Raw genomic sequence first — 20603 nt, 5'->3', positions numbered from 1 at the left:
GCTGAGGTGTGAGAGGCTTTATATGGTAAGCTGAGAAGATTGTACACTGTCCACTAGGGAGTGAGGAGACAGTTCAAGTTTTAAAACTGAAGGAGTGATGGTAGTAACACGTCTGTGTTTTAGATAGTTAAGCAACAGCTGTGTGGAAGGTAGATAGGAGGAGAGATCACAGCAGTGTACTGGGGCTGGGGGTATCAGTGTTCACATAGAGAATCTGATCAAAACTACAAGTCCTATCCCCAGGAAACTGTACATATGCAAAGCATTGCTTATAAATTCTAGGGAGTTACGGATAACCTCTTCCCCATAAAGCCCATCCACTTATACCAGTTAAGTGCCAACGCCTTGAAGCCTGAGCATGCTTGGTATGTCTGAAGAACCTAAGGAAGACAGTGTGTCTAAAACAACAAAGAGAATAGAAGACATAAGATCAGAGGGGTGGGTAAATACCAGGTGATGTAGAGCTTTCTGGGTGTCTCAGCCTGCCATAACAAAATACTACAGGTGACTTCAGAGGATTTTTATCGAGTTCATTTTTTCACTATTCTGGAGGCCGGGGATTCTAAGATCAGAGTACCAGCCAATTCAATTTCAGGTGAGGACTCTTCCTAGCTTGGAAAGGCCACCTTCTCAATGTCATCACATGGCCTTTCCCTTGGTCCATGCACTGGGGAGAGCTCACCCTCTTACAAGGCCACTGATCCCGTCATGAGGGCTGTACTCATGACCTTATCTAACCCTAGTTAACTCTGAGAAGCCCCATCTCTAAATACTGTAACATTGGAGTTAGGGCTTCAACGTATGAATTTGGTGGGGGACACATTCGGCCCATAACACTGGAGAAATACGTTGGACCTCACTCTGGGAAGGGAAGCCACTGAGGAAAGCCAAAAGGAGAAAGGTGTGTTAAAGTGCTATCCAAAGAGTAGTTGGAAGATTAGATCTAGGACTCAGTAGAGAGGTCTAGACTGGTTTGCGAGTTGGGTGGTTGAACCCATGGGTATAAGTGAAACTACAGGGATGGAGTGTATAAGAAAAAAGGGCCATGTCTGGATGAGAAGGATGATCCCTGAGAGCTTAGCCTAAGAAGGAGCAGCTGAGCTGGAGAAGAAGGTGAAGTAGGGGTAGAACAGAGCCTGGGTGTCTGCAGAAGCAGAAATGAGAGGCTCAGAACTGAAGATCCACTATTCAGATATCACTTCCAGGAATTGTAGGGAAGGCCTTTAATGGGGCAGGACTTCCAAGTGGCCACGGCTGCTTGGAGGTGCTGTGTCAGAGGGCCAGGTGCTAACAGTTAAGGGGGCTAGCCAAGGGAAAGGAAAGAAAAAGGAACACGTTTTAATGGATCAGGCCCTACTACAAAGGCATTTGTGTGTTTCTGTTGGTTTGGCTGTTTTTTTTTTTAGAGACAGGCTCTTGCTCTGTTGCCCCGACTGCAGTACAGTAGCGATCATAGTTCACTTACTTCAAATTCTTGGGCTCGGCCGGGCGCGGTGGCTCAAGCCTGTAATCCCAGCACTTTGGGAGGCCGAGACGGGTGGATCACGAGGTCGGGAGATCGAGACCATCCTGGCTAACACGGTGAAACCCCGTCTCTACTAAAAAAATACAAAAAACTAGCTGGGCGAGGTGGCGGGCGCCTGTAGTCCCATCTACTCGGGAGGCTGAGGCAGGAGAATGGCGTGAACCTGGGAGGCGGAGCTTGCAGTGAGCTGAGATCCGGCCACTGCACTCCAGCCTGGGCGACAGAGCGAGACTCCGTCTCAAAAAAAAACAAAAAAACAAAAAAAAACAAATTCTTGGGCTCAAGCAATCCTCTTGCCTCCTCCTAAGTAGCCAGGACTATAGGTGTAAGCTAACTGCGCTCGGCTAATTTTTTTATTTTTTGTAAAGACAGGGTCTCACTATGTTGCCCAGGTTACCCAAACTCCTGGCCTCAAGCAATCCTTGGCCTCCCAAATGCGTTGGCTTCCCAGAGTGCTGGGATTACAAGTGTGAGCCGCTGCATCTGGTCAAAAGGCATTGTTTTAACTGCTGCCTTAAGCACATTATCTAATATTCACAGCCACCTTTACTCTGCACGCTGGCTAATTATCCTCATTTTAGCCATGAGAGATGAGTCATGAGAGAACTGAGACTCAGAGAGGTTAGGTAACTTGTCCAAATTCCTATAGCTGGGAAGAGAAAGGTCTAGGATTCAAAGCTGGCTCTGTCTTTACTCCAGAGCCTATATCCTGTTCACTATACCACACTGCTTAGGGACCAAGAAAAAGGTCTGAGAAGCAAAGGAAAGAGTCTACACTATAGCAAACTCAAATGCTTTTAGGAGCAAGGCAGGTAACAAAAATGCATGAAGGCCTAACATGAAGTAATGATGCTAAGGTGTTTATTACATTCCTATCCTAGTTGTATTCCCCTTTATTTATTTATTTTTATTTTTTTGAGACAGAGTTTTTGCTCTGTCCTCCAGCCTGGAGTGCAGTTGTGCAATCTCGGCTCACTGCAACCTCCCCATCCCACGTTCAAGCAATTCTCCTGCCTCAGCCTCCACAGTAGCTAGGTTTACAGGTGTGCGCCACCACACCTGGCAAAGTAGAGACGGTGTTTCACCATGTTAGCCAGGCTAGTCTTGAACTCCTGTCTTGAACTCCTGACCTCAAGTGATCCGCCGGCCTTGGCCTCCCGAAGTGCAGGGATTACAGGCGTGAGCCACTGCACCTGGCCTGTATTCCCTTTTAAAACAGAGCACAGAGCAGGCAAAATAACCAAATTAAACAAAGCCCTGGGCCGCCAGCAATGGGATACTGTATAATCCTGATGCTGAGATATCAGTTAAGGGAGGACCAAAAAGTATTCATGGTGAAGCAGTTTCAGTGAGGTTCAGGGAGCATAATACCAGTTGCAATGAGGTGGGGAGTGAGAATGTTAAGGAAGTTCCAGTTGTGAGTGTTGTCAACTCGTTCAAAACACTTCACTGGGAAGGAAAGGAAGGAAAACAGACTAGCAGAGATATGAGATGGAAGGAGAATGTTAATATAGGAAGGACTTGAGCTCAGTTATGGCAGGGCAAGACTTTCCAGTGGTGTGGTTATGAGGAAGAGGCAGCCTGCTGATGAGTTCAACTGGACTGGGGGCGAGGAGGTGGCCAGGTGCAAGAGATGGCTCTAAAAAGGTAGTTGGCCAGGTATAGTGGCTGTAACCTGAAATCCCAACAACTAAGGATCTGAGGTGGGAGAATCACTTGAGGCCAGGAGTTTTAGGTTGCAGTGAGCCACCAGGGTGCCACTGCATTCCAACCTTGGGCAACAAAGTAAGACCCCCATCTTTTAAAAGAAAAAAAAAAAAAGGTAGCTGGAGCCAGTGGAGAGCCTGGAATGCCATGCCAAGGCATCAAGACTGTGATCTGGCAAACAGTAGGAAACCACTGAAGGGATGTGTCATGTTGAAAGTGATGTTGGCCGGGCACGGTGGCTCATGCCTGTAATCCCAACACTTTGGGAAGCCGAGGCGGGCAGATCACCTGGGGTCAGGAGTTCGAGACTAGTCTGGCCAACATGGTTAAACCCCATCTCTACTAAAAATACAAAATTAGCGGGCATGGTGGCCTAGCCCATGCCTGTAATCCCAGCTTACTCAGGAGGCTGAGGTAGAAGAATCGCTTGAAACCAGGAGGCGGAGGTTGCAGCGAGCCGAGATCGTGCCATTGCACACCAGCCTGGGCAACAAGAGTGAAACTCTGTCTCAAAAAAAAAAAAAAGAAAAAAAAAGTGATGTCTTCTGACATTTAGCTTAGCAGCCAGTGCAGGGTAGAAAAGAGAAAAGAACAGTAATACAGAGGAACATAGCAATACAGACAGAAAAACAAATGAAGGGATGAATGAAAAAAAGGTATTGAAGGAAAAGCATAATATGATGACTGGTAAGGACCCAGGGAAACAGATTTGAAAGCCAAGGCCCAAGTTTCAAGTTTGAGTAGCTGGAGGTTCCGAAAGATAATTAGTAGGTTTTGGAAGTACTGAAACTTACAGAAATGGTTGTTCATCAGAGTACAAATGTACAGCAGATGGCAAAAAGTAATCTTCGAGCTCAAGATGAAGGTGAAGAAGGGAGTCGCTGCCCTCAAAGAGAAATGGTTGGGCCGGGCGTGATAGCTCACGTCGAGGCGGGCAGATCACTTGAGGTCAGGAGTTCCAGACCAGCCTAGCCAACATGGTGAAACCTCGTGTCTACTGAAAATACAAAAATTAGCCGAGCATGGTGGCGGGCGCCTGTAATCCCAGCTACTAGAGAGGCTGAGGCAGGAGAATCGTTTGAACCCTGAAGGGTGGAAGTTGCAGTGAGCCAAGATCGCGCCACTGCACTCCAGCCTGGGCGACAAAAACAAAACTTCGTCTCAAAAAAAAAAAAAAAAAAGAAAAGAAAAGAAAAAGAAAAAAGGAAAGAAAAGAAAAAAAGAAATGGTTGGGAGGCCTTCCGAACAGCGTTGAGAAGGGAACTTCACAGAGCCCCCAGGGCGCATCCTCTGGGAGCCGGACACACGGGGACGGACGGGACCGGTTTGCTTCATGGAGTATGAAACCAGGAGGGGCTTCACTTCAAGTAAACTTTTGGGAGGCGATGCAAACGACTCAGGACTTCTGATCCTTCCCCCATCTAAAAGAAAAGTCAGTTACCATTTTTACTGAGTGCTTTCGGGGCCTTTCCACGATCTCACTGATTCCTCTCAGCCGCCCTGCGATGTGAATGCCAGCTCCATGTTACGTAAGAGGAAGCCAAGGCTCAAACCCTGCCCGAAGTCACACAGCAAGACATCACGAGCCGTGATTCCAACCCAGGTCCGTCTGACCCAAGTCTGCTCTAATGCCCTTCTGCCTGGGCTTTTCTCTCCTGTAGGCACCTGAGGCCCCGCGCCAGCGGCCGGGGTCCCGAGCTCCGGGCTGGCTGTGTCAACACCACCCCCAGACCATGGCCCGGCCCGGCCCTCGCCCTTCCGAGGGAAAGACCTACTCTCAGAAGCACAGCTCTCCAGCCACGGGCAACGCCCCCTCGGGAGGGTCCGCCACCCAGACCAATTAGCGCCCGACCTCAGGGCACCTCCCACCAAACCGCCTCCTGATTGGCTAGCTTTTCCCGTTGCGGCGTTGCCCCAGCAACCAGACTATTGGGACGCTGCCGCCTGGCCTCCAGGCCACTGGCTACCTAACCCCGGGGCTCTTCACCAGCCCCGCTCGTTTCCAGCACCATGTCGGTGCGGACGCTACCGCTGCTCTTCTTGAACTTGGGCGGGGAGATGCTTTACATCCTGGACCAACGGCTGCGGGCCCAGAACATCCCGGGAGACAAGGCCCGCAAAGGTGAGAGGCCCCCGGCCCGCTCAGCCAGACCCGCAGCCCGCAGCCCCGCCCTCTCATCATCGCCCTAACACCCACAGCCAGACCCGCACTCCTACACACTTCACTCTTATAACCAGGGACCTTTCTTACAAGCCACATCCATTTGGAGCCCCTCAGGAGTCAAATCCCCCAAAAGCTCTTTTCACAGCAGAAGAGCTTAATACTCCCAATGGACACGAGGGTGCCTGATCTACCTAATTTCCCCATTTCTTCAAATGGGAGAGGTGATTTCCCGGTCTCTCTTGTCAATCAGTCCCTTCCAAATGTAGGAGTCCCAGCTGCCCACCATCTGGTATCATACCCCTTGCTAGACCAAGCGTCCTCTTTACTCCCAAGGAACAGGTTCTGATTTTTTTTTTTTTTTTTTTTTTTTGAGACAGAGTCTCGCTCTGTCGCCCAGGCTGAAGCGTGTGGCACGATCTCGGCTCACTGCAACCTCTGCCTCCCGGGTTCCAGCGATTCTCGTGCCTCAGCCTCCCAAGTAACTGGGATTACAGGCATGCACCACCATGCCCAGCTAATTTTTGTATTTTTAGTACAGATGGGTTTCACCATGTTTCCCAGGCTGGTCTCGAATTCCTGGACTCAAGTGATCCGCCTGCCTCGGCCTCCCGAAGTACTGAGATTACAGGCATGAGCCACCGCGCCCGGCCCAGGTTCTGATTCTTCATTCCTTTATGGTAGTATCTTACCACATAAGCTGGAGATTGGTCTTACTCATCTCAGAAGTACTTCTAGAAATTTGGGATTCTAAAATAATATAGAAAAATATGAAAAAATAAGAAAGTTATAACTCTCACAAGTGTTGGAGGGGAATACAATTGTGAAAATAATATGAGAGCTTCAAAAATGCAAAATCTGGCTCCTATGGACACCACACTAATCCCCAGAAAAATGACGACTCAGAACACTCTGCCACTCTGTTCTTTTTCCTCTTTTCCTCCCTTCTCAGCAAACAACTTGCTTATACCAAATTTCCTAGGATTAATTATGAAGGAAATATTATATTTCAAAGTAGAGGAGGAAAAGTTGAAAAGGCAATTGATATGGCCGCCAGTTAAAACATTCTCTCCATTAATCTTTGTATGCTCAATTGATGTTCCACATACATATTCAGATGCTAAACATACTTATTCAGATATTAACTATTGTGTGTATGTGACTGAGTCCAAGTCCATGCATAAAAGCTAAAAATAACTCCCTATAACATACCCCCCCATTCATTCTGCACATTGCTGCCAGTGAGTTTTCTAAAATGCGTATCTGTCCATACTTGCCCCTGCCTAAAACCCTTTGTCAACTTTCCACTGCCGTCTGGGTTAAGACCTTTTTGCACAGGCCATTTCAGGGCCCTTCCTGATCTGATCTCTGTCTTCCTCTGCAGTCCCTTCTTCTACCACTGCCTGCCTCCTGTTTCCCAGTAATACCAAACAGCTTATAGATCTCCGCTTAAACCATGTTTGTTCGTGTTTCTGTGCTAGTAATTCCCATCCCTACATTCTTCCCCTTCGATCTTGCATTATTCGGCTTAAGAATCATCTCCTTCAGGAAGCCCCCCCATATATGCAGAAAGGGCCTGCGCATGCTCTCATAGCACCCTATGCTCCCATAGCACCCCATGCCTGCTCCTTGCTAGCTTATCACTGGCCATACTATACTGAAATGATCTGTGTATATGTCTATCTCCTGCTTGATTGTCTTATTCATCTTTGTACTCCAGCACCTACCATAATTCCTAGACCAGAATAAATTAGTGATCAATAAATGTTTGTTGAACTGATTATCTAAATTGGCAGTTTTATATAGCATTGTTATTTTTTCTGTGAGAGGGTTCTGTTTTCCTTGGTGCCTGTGTGATCAGATTTCATTCAGGCTAGTGGCACCAATGAGGTGACATGCTGGAGTCCTCAGACTGGTAGGTAGTCTGCATCTTGGAAGATAGTGTAAATTAGCAATTAAGAACATACTCTCTGGAGTCTTACAGACCTGCGTCCCAATTCCAGCTTTACCGTTTAACTAACTGCACAACCTTCGGGTGTAACCTCTATAAACCTGTTTCTCCATAAAATGGTAATAATATATATACCTTAAAGCAAAGTTGTAAGGATTGAATGAAATAATGTACTTATTATGTTTAACACAATGAGTAATAGGTATCTTTCAACAGGAAGTCTGAGCAAGGCCCTCTGCATACTAGGGGACAGCTTTACCTTTAGGAGTTATAGCCTTTATTCTGGTTTTGCTAAATATGATTTTAGGGAGTTTCGGCCATCTTTAGTAATTTACATTCGCACACTCATTCATTCCACAGATTTTGACTGAGTGTCAAACACTATGTGAGCTACTGTATGGAGCCTGATGCAGCCCTTCTGGACATTCACTGGAGGTAGGGCTATTGATCAGTCCACTCCAGTAACTGATTCCAGTGACAACAATCAACAATGAAACAATGAAAAATCAAGCACTTACTTTGTACCAAGGGCTTCTCTTAAAAACCTTAATCCTCCCAACTATTGTAACACATATGTAATATTACTATCCCCATTTTACCGATGGAGAAACTAAGACTAATTTGCCCAGAGTTACATGGCTGATAAGAGGAAAAGTAAAGGATCTGAGCCCAAGGCATCAGGCTCCAAAGCTCATACTGAGCCAATGTCCCCTTAACCACCACTCTACTCTGCTGCCATACCTTGGGGACTATATCAGAATCTTTATGGGGTTGGTAGGTCAGGAGGAGAGGGAGGAGTTTGAAAAATATATATCCAATATACCCACTGATTTTTATCAAAGCAACGACAAAGTAGTTGGCAGCTGGACATCTGTAGAAGATAGAGTGAGAAAGCAGGGTAGAGAGCATAGGATTCAAAGGACTGAGAAACACTCATGTCTTCCACCTATTCCACCATTTAAAGTTGGTGTGGCTGCAGGAGCGGGAGCCCCTGTAACATATCCCTGTACACAGGAGCCTATAAAACATAGACTTGGTAAACTAGTCCTCTTCGAAGCTTTGAATGGAAATCATATTTCTTCTAGATGTTTTCATTATCTTATATGACTAATTGGTCTCCTGGAGGCCTTCCCAGTTCCCACAAGGCCAAGGCAGATGTTGCAGCTTCCCCTACAATGCAGCCTCTAGTTTAGCATTCAACAGAAAGGAAGTGCTCTCTCTATGGGGCAACTATTGAGTGTTGCATATTGAATGTAGTCTCCTGTTTTAAGCAATGGCGAGAATAATAAAAGCTACCTTTGCCTCTTAAAAATATTGATAAATAAGACCTTATTATATTTTGCTTAAATTCCTCATTTTACAGGAGAGGAAACTGAGGCATGTGGCCACAAAGTGATTTTTCCAAGACAGGTCAATCACAGTGTAGCAGGAGCAACCAAAGGGCAATGAGACTCTGGTTTTATTTTTCTAGTTCCAGTTTAACGACTAGCTCTGAATAACCGTGGGCCTGCCCCACTCAAAATAGAACTAAAGCGGAGTTGTCACAAATAAGTCATCTGGAGAAATAATAGAAAAAGAGGGTGTTTCTCTTCTCTGGATTCTCAGGAAGAAAGGAGTAGGGGAGCACACAGCACTACAGAGACCCCTGCTGGCGCTCAGCCTGCTTGCCTTTGGGAGCATCTGCCAGTTCAATTTTATCAGCGAGTCACTGCCCTTCAGAGATGACCCTCTTGCAGCACCACTATTCCCAAACACACCTGCAAGGGGATTAAAACGCCACCTCCTTGAATTCCCACAAGTCTGTGCCACTAGACAACCAGTTAAATAAATGCTGCAGAGGCCAGGCACAGTGGCTCACGCCTATATTCCCAGCATTTTTGGACCCCGAGGTGGGGGGGGATCACCTGAGGTCAGGAGTTCGAGACCAACCTGGCCAACATGGTGAAAACCCATCTCCACCAAAAATACGAAAACTACCCGGTCGTGGTGACAGATGCCTGTAATCCCAGCTACTCAGGAGGCGGAGGCAGGAGAATCCCTTGAACCTGGGAGGCAGAGGTTGCAGTGAGCCGATATCACGCCACTGTACTCCAGCCTGGGCAACAAAGCAAGTCTCCCTCTCAAAATAAACAGATAAAAAATAAATGCCACAGAAAGATAGATGTGGACATTGTGCCAAAGAAAATAGTATCTGCCAAACTCTTGGTGCTGCTCTCCCAATATTGTCTTTTCAAAAGCCCATGACTCTTGGTGGGGGAAGATGGTGAATTTTCCCAGAGGAGTGTGATCTTGTAATGAACACACTTTGCAGCTGGTTAGGATATGGCACTGGGCATGCTTTCAGACTGCTCTCTTGGGAGCTGTTGGTATTATGTATTGAAGAAGCCATGTATATGCTTTGATTATAACTTCAGAAATCACCCCTCGTACCACAATCTAGTGGCAAATGTTTCCAAAAGAAACTATGAATTACAAAATGGTTTTGGGTTTTTTGTTTGTTTGTTTGTTTTTGTTTTTGTTTTTTGAGACAGAGTGTTGCTCTGTTGCCCAGGCTGGAGTGCAGTGGCGCGATCTCCACTCACTGCAACCTTCACCTCCTGGGTTCAAGCAATCCTCCTGCTTCAGCCTCCCAAGTAGCTGGTACTATAGGCATGCACCACCACACCCGGCTAATTTTTGTATTTTTTGTAGAGATGGGGTTTCACCATGTTGGCCAGGCTGGTCTCGAACTCCTGACCTCAGGTGATCCACCCACCTTGGCCTCCCAAAGTTCTGGGATTACAGGCATGAGCCACTGTGCCTGGCCAAAATGTTTTAAAAATACAGATGTGTATAGAACTTTTGTATCTGGGGGTGGTTCTTCTAGATTGAAATCCCCACCAAAAATTAAGGAAAGAAAAAAAGTCATCTTCCATCCTTTATGGGTATTGTCTAATGTCCCTCAGTAGAGGAAACAGAACTTGAAGGGAAGCCAGCTAAGCATTTGATGTGTGTTATGCATTTATCCCCACAATAGGCCTGTGAGGTAGGTACTATTATAATCCCTATTTTACAAATGAAACTGAGGTTAAACAAGTTGCTTGAAGTTTATGTAGCCAGTAAGTAGAACCAGGTTTCAACCAGTAGAGTCTTGATTCTCACCGATTTCTCTAGCCAACTGCATTTTTCCTTATTTGGTCTCCTCTTGGGATCTCCCCAACTGCCTTTGTCCTCAGAAGCTTTCTTCATAGTGGTCCCATCATTATTCTCTTCTTTTTACATGGAAATCATGCATATATATATATATATATATATATATATATATATATATATATATATATAAAGTAAAACAGAAACAAATGCTGACATTTTCCTTTTAATTCACATTTCAAGTTTTCTAATTTGAGCAGTTCCATCTGTCCTCTAGAAAGGGAAATCTTACATTAATAAAAAAAAAAAAAAGAAGAAGAAGAAGAAAAGAAACCTCAGATTGTACACAAAGAAACTCTTTTCTCTGCCTGTTCTTGGAATTATTCTTCCTCATGGAGGCTAGCATCTTTAAAAGCCTGCTACTGATGATATGTATTCTTGTAGCATTAGAGAGCGGGGCTTCTTAGGCCTTTCAAGATGAACCACAGGATAACTAATCCTCCTCCGTTTACTCTCTTCTTAGGCCACTCTCCGTAAGACATAGCCTTTCTTGGGCTTTTTTGAAATGTGTTGTTATCCATCATCCTTTTAAAGGTTTCAAATAGAAGGCAGTGTGTTCACAGTAGACATTAAATGCCAACATGAAAAGTAAAGTTTCATAGATAAGATCATTGGAATTGGTATGTTTAAAACCTCCTCGAAAATAATGTTCTTGCTTCATGAACTGGTGTTTTCTTTTTGTATGCTTCATGTAGATGAATGGACAGAGGTGGACAGAAAACGAGGTATGCTAACTCTGGGCTGCATGTGTTCAGTGTGCATCCACAGGTTCACTCAGGCCTTTATCAGCAGGGCTTAAAGTGGGACCGCTTGAAACATTTCAAAGTCAAAGTAAGAAAATAGGCATGAGTTTGTCTTTAGCTGAGATATTGGTTATACATTTGAATCTTTTACTTAAGAGGAATAAATACAGCACGTAAGATGGAAACTAAGCAAACTCTGACCAAAAAGCCATACTGTACCTGAGGGATCTGTCTCCTTTTCTCAGTTCCAAACTTTGCAGGGACAGCTGGGGCAATAGCTATACTTTTGGGTACGTCATACTATTTGATAGTCCTTAAAACGACTTTGTTAAAGTGTCATGTAACCAAAGAATTGTGCTTCAACATGAGTGACCCTCCCTGAGCCATTCTCCTAAGCTCACAGAGCAACCAAGAAAAATTGAAGCATGTAACTGCATGGCTGCCAGGACTGTGGGCAGAAGGCATGACATCATGCATGCAGTGTGGCCTCATCATGCAAAAGCTTCAGTTTCCCCTTACCTACTATAAGCAGCAAACCTGAAAAAGTTGTCAGCTCCTCAGAATAAAGCCTTAGCCTTTCTCAGCCTTTAAATATCTCAGGTACCTTCTGTCATTTGACATTTGGGTGTGGTGTGTGCCTATCATCAGCCATCCTCAATATTTTAAATGCTCTCACCACACCAAGTATGCTGAGAAGATAACATATATATTTAACAGGCCAGGTGAGTGACTCATTCCCAAAGTGATTCCCAGCACTTTGGGAATCCGAGGCAGGAGGATCACTTGAGGTCAGGAGTTTGAGACCAGCCTGGCCAACCTGGTGAAACCCCGTCTCTACTAAAAACACAAAAATTAGCCGGGCGTGGTGGCGGGCGCTTATAATCCCAGCTACTTGGGAGGCTGAGGCAGGAGAATCTCTTGAACCTGGGAGGCAGAAGTTGCAGTAAGCCGAGATCATGCCACTGCACTCCAGCCTGGGCGACAGAGTGAGACTCCACTTCAAAAATAATAATAATAATAATATTTAAAAGCACAGGCATTAGATCAAACAGACCTCATTTTAATTTCAGCTCCATCACCAGCTGTGTGGCCTTGCACTTTAAACTCTCCGATTCAGTTTCCCTCTTTAATAGAAGGAGGATAATATAAAATGATAAGTGGTCTGGCAGGGAAAAAAAAAAAGGAATGAGGATAATAATTCAGAGTTGTCTTGGAGTTTAAATGAGATAGTGCATATAAAGTTCTAAGCCCAGTGCCTGGGACATAGAAAGGATTCAAACATGGTAACTATTCAGGAGGGGTTTCCTAGCCTCTCTCTAAATTCTTGGCTCCAAATTTCATATTCCCATAAACAAGTCAATTTAGAGCAGAGGTAATTGGTAAAAACTTGATTGCTTTCATCAAGATAATTACTTCATCAGACCAGGCTCGAAAAAAAGCCCAATTGAAGTGCTTGATACACTTTTATTATATTTCACAACCATCCTTTGACACTTCTCCTTGAGCAATTTTTGACCCATCCTTCCCTTGATGCATGGCAGAATTTCAGATATGAAGTGTGGATTTTGAGAGCTTTTCATATACATAATTGAATCATCGAAATTTATTTTAACATAAGTGTTCAAAAATAATGAACAGAAACTGGCTTCATAATCCGAACCCAAGACGAAGCTTGCTATGTTGAGAACCCAATTACCAACTTTCTGAAGCTCCTGTGAAAGATCCCTTCCCTCCCCTGCCTTAGCCTCTTTCTGATGAAATTTGGCTCCTAGTATATTCCAGCCTCGTGAAAAGTATGCAGAACTCATCTGCATGCCAAAAACCAACACTTAGACTGATGGGTGGGTCTGATTAAAACTATTTATCCGGGGATGTTAGGATGAAGGAAAAAAAATAAAAAATACATTAATTTTTTTAAAAAAACTATTCCTCAGGTTTAACTTAAAGATGATGTGCTGCTTCTCTAGGGCCAGGATAACATCTCCTTCCTCTCTGTGCCTGTGGTGTTTATTTCAGTGTCTGGTACCTAATAGGTCTGCCTCAGCCAAGGGCTGGGTGAAGCAAATTGTAAGACAAAAACACGTTAACGTGTGCCTCTATCTTATTTCCAAAGAATGAAACGAGAAGAGGGAGCCCTAGGTGTCCTGGCCCAACCATTAAACTGCCATTTCCTCTTTGGGGGCATTTGTACTCACTGTTCTGCCCACAAGGACAGAACCCAGCAGTTGAATTGTCTGCATGCTCTTCCCAGCAGTTGAATTGTCTGCATGCTCTTGCACCAGGAGCCATGGTGCTCCAGAGCGCTTCACTTTCCACAGGGAAAGACTTCAATTTGCTTTTCACTTTGCCCGAGTAGCTAACAATCACCTTGGGGTATTCTTTCGTCCAGAACTGATTTATCTGGGTCTAAGCTCTTTTCGGAGCTCCTAGTAAGGGCTCAAAGACCCCAGAGAAATGACTCAGCACCTAGGTGAATAGTAGCTCTTTGTAAGCATTAACCTAGCCAGAGTTGATGTGATGCTTTAACTTGAATTCTTCTTCAGCACTCCTCCTCCCTGGCTTACATAAGTCTGTGGAAAATTCTTCATATTCTCTGTTTTGAGGACTTATGTATAGCTTTTCAGTTGTGCCTGTTTCCTTGCAAATGCTGCATTTTATGTAGGCTATGGTAAGAAAAAGTTTAGAAAACCCAGTTTATTGCAGGTTCTTTCTTGTTTCAGTCCAAGGGAAGTGGTCAGGCATGAGGCAAACCTGACAGAGTTCTATGTCTCTCCGCGCTGTCCACGGTGGGGAAACGTTAGGGCACATTAAGGGCAAGCTGGGATGGTTTGAAATTGTCAGATGTCAGGGACACCCTGTGTTGGTAATCGATTTGGTTCTCCCTCACTGAGTAATAAGATCAAGTCTAGAGTAAAATCTAAAGGTCAAGTGTGAGTTTAGCATTTCTGTATGGAGCCACAGTCAGTTCATTTGTGTCACTGGGGGGGTGTGTGTTGGGAATGTATCCCCTCTCCCCTCTCTCTGTAGCTCTTCCATGTAAGTACAACCGCCCTCAGCTCCCCCTTCCCCCATAAAATGTGTTGAAATGCTTTAAAATGCTGGCCTGAGCCCTCAGCGTACTTCTGTCAATTACTTACAGGTAGAGAGTACCTCAAATAATAATTTCACTGCTCTCCCTTGCCTCTGCTCTAAAGAGATATGGCCACAGGCAATCATCTGGAGTGTCCTTTGTGTTCAACAAAAGGAGGAGGAATTTCCATATTTTAATAATAACTGCTCATGTTTAATAAGTGATTTTGTATAATTATTTTAAGTAACCCAGTTTTCTTTCAAATTTGAATTTCTATAAGTGTGTGTTCTCGGTATCCATATATGCTCACATTTAGGCCAGGATAACTGGTTTAATTAAGGATAATCTATGTTCAACCATATCTGTTCCTATTTCTCATACCTGAGGGTTTTCCTGGCCCTTAACTAGTGATATTTCATTCAGTAGTGCAAAATATCTGGATGAATGAAGACCTAAAACTATAGACACTTTGGTTTGTACACTTCTTTCTCACCAGAGGGAAATTTTCCATTTGAACAGCAGTGTGAGATATAGCACTACACTGTAGTATTAAGATTATGGATCAAATGTGGAAATTAAGGCATTCAAAAATGGTGCTATTCAAAGTACATGTCTTATAGCAACACTGCAAGTGTTTTCGTCTCTAACCAGTGGGCAGACTTGTCTGTTTGCATCAGATGTTATTCAGAGTCAATTACCGTGGTTGGCCCCATTTTTATAATATTTAATTTTAAGTAAAAATGTTTAGATTTAGGCCGGGCGCGGTGGCTCAAGCCTGTAATCCCAGCACTTTGGGAGGCCGAGACGGGTGGATCACGAGGTCAGAAGATCGAGACCATCCTGGCGAACACGGTGAAACCCCGTCTCTACTAAAAAATACAAAAAACTAGCCGGGCGAGATGGCGGGCGCCTGTAGTCCCAGTTACTTGGGAGGCTGAGGCAGGAGAATGGCGTAAACCCGGGAGGCGGAGCTTGCAGTGAGCTGAGATCCGGCCACTGCACTCCAGCCCGGGCGACAGAGCGAGACTCCGTCTCAAAAAAAAAAAAAAAAAAATGTTTAGATTTGCTTTTAAAAATTAGATGAATTTTTATTTTTATTTTTTAGACAGGCTCTCCTTATGTGGCCTAGGTTGGAGTACAGCGGCACAATCAGAGCTCACTGCAGTATTAAATTCCTGGGCTCAAGCGATCCTCCTGCTTCAGCTTCCAGGCCCGCCACCACACCCAGCTAATTGCTTTCAATTTTTTGTAGAGGCAGGGCCTAACTGTGTTGCCCAGGCTGGTCTCAAACTCCTCGCCTCAAGTGATCCTCCAGCCTTGGCCTCCCAAAGCTCTGGGATTATAGGCGTGAGCCACCACACCCAGCCAGTAATCTTTTTTAAAGAAAGAAATATTCCTCTTATCATCAAGTGAGATAATATTTACATAAGGAGTTTATAATCTCTGAAGCACAACACATTGGTGCCTCGTCGTCATTTATGTCTGCCCTGAAATGGTGTCATAAAGCACTCTCAGAGCCCTGCTTTCTACCGGGACACCTGTGTGGTCCCCTCAGGGAGCTGATATCACCAAGCACACAGCATCCCCAATCTGTACTGTACGTGCTCGGCTCCTGTACTCATACACAAAGAGCAGTTTGGGATAGGCTTGCTTCAGTACTTTGCTCAGCTGTGTTCTCTCTTGTCTCTGCAGTTCTGAATGACATCATCTCCACCATGTTCAATAGAAAGTTTATGGAGGAATTATTCAAGCCTCAAGAGCTCTACTCCAAGAAGGCCCTGAGGACTGTCTATGAGCGCCTGGCTCATGCCTCCATTATGAAACTGAACCAGGCCAGCATGGATAAGGTGAGCAGACAGCTGCCTTTGTCATCTTGATTGCATTTTTTGTACCTTTTGTGGATGATCATAGACTGGGGTCACGTGAGATGATGTATGCAGTAGTTCCTTGCAAGAAACAGGCATGTGTAAATACTAGTAGTTGTTGAGTTTCAGAGTGGGAAAGACCTCAGAAATCATCCACAACAACCCCTCTGTTGTTTATGTCGTTCCACCTGCCCAAAGAGAGTGCTGGGTTTTATTTGTTTGATTTGTTTTGTTTTGTTTTGTTTTTGAGACAGGGTCTCACTCTGTTGTCCAGGCTGGAGTGCAGTGGCACAATCATAGCTCACTGTGGCCTTGATTTCCCAGGCTCAGGCAATTCTCCTGCCTCAGACTCCCAAGTAGCTGGGACTACAGGCACATGCCATCACACTGGCTAATTTTTTTTTTTTTTTTTTTTTGGAGATGGAGTTTCACTCTTGTTGCCCAGACTGGAGTACAATGGCGCGATCTTGGCTCACCACAACCTCCGCCTCCCGGCCCAGCCACACTGGCTAATTTTTAAATTTTCGTAGAGATGGGGTCTCACTTTGTTGCCAAGGCTGGTCTCGAACTCCCAGGCTCAAGCAATCCTCCTGCCTCAGTCTCCCAAAGTGCTAGGATTACAGGTGTGAGCCGCTGCACCCAGACAAGAGTGCTGGCTTTCATGCCCATATTTATGAACCGCAGGAATACATGCCTTAACACAGTAAAAGCACTCAACCCTGACTGGGCGTGGTGGCTCACACCTGTAATCCTAGCACTTTGAGAGGCCGAGACAGGCGGATCACTTGATGTCAAGAGTTTGAGACCAGTCTGGCCAACATGGTGAAAACCCATCTCTACTAAAAATACAAAAATTAGCTGGGTGTGGTGGCACGCGCCTGTAATCCCAGCTACTCAGGAGGCTGAGGCAGGAGAATCACTTGAACTCAGGAGGTGGAGGTTACAGTGAGACGAGATCACACTGCTACACTCTAGCCTGGGCAACAGAGTAGGACTTCATCTCAAAAATAAATAAATAAAATAAATAAAAAATTTTTAAAAAGCACTCAACCCTAAAACTTTAATTCTGCCTCATTCTTCACAAATCTCAGCTCTGCATTGTAGAAACCAGATATTTTTTAGAACAAGTTCAAAAGCAGTCTTTACTCATAATGTGAACATACCTATTTATTTGGGAAACAAAGTATTGGAATGCTGTGATTTTTTAAATAATAATTCCTTAAAGAATATATCTACCTCTGAATAATAATAATAATAATAATTCCACATGAATAAATGGCAGAGGACAGACAAGTCTGTTTAGAAGAATTCCAAATGACTTACGTAGATACTCTGTCCTCAGGAAGGGAGACTGTAACTCCCCCTCCTTAGGTGGGGGCTGCACTTCAAAGAGTACAGTATGGAAAGGAGAGATGAAATAATTAGCTTTACAGTAGAGAAACTTGATAAACTACCCCAACCAGATGGTCAAGGTAACGTCCACAGTGATGAGTCACGTTGCCAGTATGTACCCTGCCATGATGTGATGAAAATGGCACTTCACCTCTGTGGTCTTCCTCCCCGAAACTCCAAACCCCAGGATAACCATAAGAAAAACATCACACGAATACTGTTTGTGGGTCATGCTTAGAAAATACATGACCAGTACTCAAAACTGTCAAGGTCACCAAAATCAAGGAGAGTCAGAGAAACTCACAGCCGAGAGGAGCCCAAGGACACAGGACAGTGGAATGGAATGTGGTGTCCTGGATGGTTTTTCAGAACAGAAATAGGATGTTAGGGGGAAACTAATGAAATCTTTAAAGTTTGGTCTTTAGTTAATGTAAAATATAATTATAATTCCTTTACAACTTCCTCCATCATGTGAAAGAACTACCAGGCACAGTGTCTTGCAGCTCTAATATCAGTGCTTCGGGATTGAGGCCAGGAGTTTAACACCAGCTTGGACAACCTAGCAAGACCAGATCTCTACAAAAAAATTTTTAAAGGTCGGTGGAATGGCGTATGCCTGTAATCCCAGCACTTTGGGAGGCCAAGGCAGGAGGATCGCTTCAGCCCAGGAGTTCAAGACCAGCCTTGACAATTTAGCAAGACCCTGTCTCTAAAAAAATAGAGAGAGAGAAAGAAAAATTTTAAAAATCATGATGACTGATGGTGGAAGTTAGATTTGCAGAGTCAGCACTCACTTATTACTGGTACTTAGAAGACTCAGGGAGACAGACTGCCTTTAACTGTGCCCTCTTACCTCTTGCCATTTACCTTTGGAAAGTTACTTTAATTCGGCCAGGCACACTTTAATTCAGCCAGCCACTGCTCATGCCTGTAATCCCAGCACTTTGGGAGGCCGAGGCGGGCAGATCACGAGGTCAAGAGATCGAGACCATCCTGGCCAACATGGTGAAACCCCGTCTCTACTAAAAATGCAAAAACTTAGCCGGGCCAGGCGGCACGCGCCTGTAATCCCAGCTACTTGGGAGACTGAGGCAGGAGAATTGCTTGAACCTGGGAGGCGGATGTTGCAGTGAGCCGAGATCGCACCATTGCACTCCAGCCTGGGCAAAAAGAGCGAAACTCTGTCTAAAAAAAAAAAAAAAAGTTACTTTAACTCTGAGCCTCCATTTTCTCATCTGTAAAATGGGGAAAATAAATGCTACTTCATCAGTTATTGGGAGGATTAAATGAGAACATACCTAGGCCTGGCATATAGCTGTTCAATAAATATTAATTATCTTTTCAGTTCTGCTTGCTTTTCTCTCTCTGCCTTTAAAAAAGTTTAGAGACTGAGCACAGTAGCTCACACCTGTAATCCCAGCACTTTGAGAGGCACAGGTGGAAGAATCACTTGAACCTAGGAGTTCAAGACCAACCTGGGCAACATAGCAAAAAACCATCTCTAATATTTTCTAACATATTAGAAAAAACCCTAGTGAGACCTCATCTCTACTAAAAGTTGGAAGAACTAGCTGGGCACAGTGGCACACAGCTGTAGTCCCAGCTGCTCAGGAGGCTGAGACGGGAGGATAGCTTGAGCAGAGGAGGTTGAGGCTTCAGTGAACTGTGTTCATGCCACTGTACTCCAGCCTGGGTAACAGAGTGAGACGCCCATGTCAGAAATTTAAAAAAAAGAAAAGAAGAGGAAGTTTAAATGTCCATAGAGGAAGGACACAGAATTTAGAATCAAAAACCCGGAGTTTAAGCCTTAGCTCTACAAGTTACTAGCTGTGAGACCCAATTTACTGAATTACTCTGAACTGTCATTCCTTCCTCTTGCACCTGTTTTTATCCTTTATTTCTAGCATGGTTTCCTATATACGAGCACTTAATATTTGATCATGATGGCAGAGTCTCAAATATGTATCTCCAGTATTATACTTTCCCAACCCCCATGCACACACACCAGGCTATTCCTGTTTTCTGGGGGTTGTTTTATTTTTATTTATTTATTTATTTTGAGACAGAATCTCACTCTGTCACCCAGGCTAGAGTGCAGTGGCACCAACTCGGCTTGCTGCAACCTTTGCCTCCCAGGTTCAAGCAATTCTCTTGCCCCAGCCTCCCTAGTAGCTGGGATTATAGGCACACACTACCACGCCTGGCTAATTTTTGTATTTTTAGTAGAGATGGGGTTTCACCATGTTGGCCAGGCTGGACTCAAACTCCTGACCTCAGGTGATCCACCTGCCTCGGCCTCCCAAAGTGCTGGAATGACAGGCATGAGCCACCGCTCCTGGCCAGCTATTCTGGTTGTATGCCACCTTCTAAGTGGAAATGTTTGACTGCATGTAGGAGAAATGGGATTGTGTAGCAGGGTCCTGGCAAGTGCCTTAGAATCTGATAGTCTTGAGGTCAAATATCATTCTGCACTTACCAGCAATGTGAAATTAGGCAAGTTTCTTCATTTTTAAACTGGGCTAATACCTACCTCGTAGAGTTCTTGTGAAGAATAAATGGGATCAAATGAGGTAATATATATACACGTGCTTGGCACGACACTCAGATGGTAGTTGTTTATAGTTTCAATCCTGCCCAGACATGTCCTTAAGTTAACTGTCCATCTTCTCTCTTGGCTCCTCCACTCCCACATCCCCCAGATGTCCTTTCCTCCATCAATAGCATCATCCCTCCCCACCCACACTAGGCTGAAAAGGCTGCAGTCCTTCTGGACCACCCTGATCATCATCCCTCAAATCTAGGCAGTCACCACCTACTGACAGCTTTTCCTTCTAAACAGCACATGGTCTTCCTTTCCCTGACTTCTCTGTTCCCACTATCTTTTTTCCAGGCCTTAAGTCTGGATTACTCCAACAACATTTCTTTCATTCATGCAATCAATAGATATTTATTGTAATCCTTTTAGGAACCAGGTGCTAGCTACTCCCCCTAACTAGTCTC

At 44.7% G+C, this 20603-nt stretch overlaps 1 protein-coding gene across 2 annotated transcripts in view; it reads left to right on the top strand.

Moving 5' to 3' along the window:
* Positions 1 to 5127: 5127 nt before the first annotated feature.
* OSCP1 (organic solute carrier partner 1) overlaps positions 5128 to 20603 on the top strand; it is a 31419-nt gene continuing 15943 nt past the window's right edge. The window contains exons 1-3 of one of the 2 annotated variants that reach the window (XM_025379771.1): positions 5128 to 5354; positions 11229 to 11258; positions 16039 to 16193. In XM_025379771.1, the coding sequence (XP_025235556.1) occupies positions 5243 to 5354; positions 11229 to 11258; positions 16039 to 16193 (297 nt within the window). In that variant the 5' untranslated portion in view covers positions 5128 to 5242. The remainder of the gene's footprint in view (positions 5355 to 11228; positions 11259 to 16038; positions 16194 to 20603) is intronic. The other variant, XM_025379781.1, reaches the window with a different exon arrangement.

Source organism: Theropithecus gelada, chromosome 1 (assembly GCF_003255815.1).
Source record: "Theropithecus gelada isolate Dixy chromosome 1, Tgel_1.0, whole genome shotgun sequence".
Lineage (NCBI taxonomy): Eukaryota > Metazoa > Chordata > Mammalia > Primates > Cercopithecidae > Theropithecus > Theropithecus gelada.
Note: the sequence above shows the minus strand (reverse complement) of the source record. Positions and strands in the feature narration are given on the sequence as shown.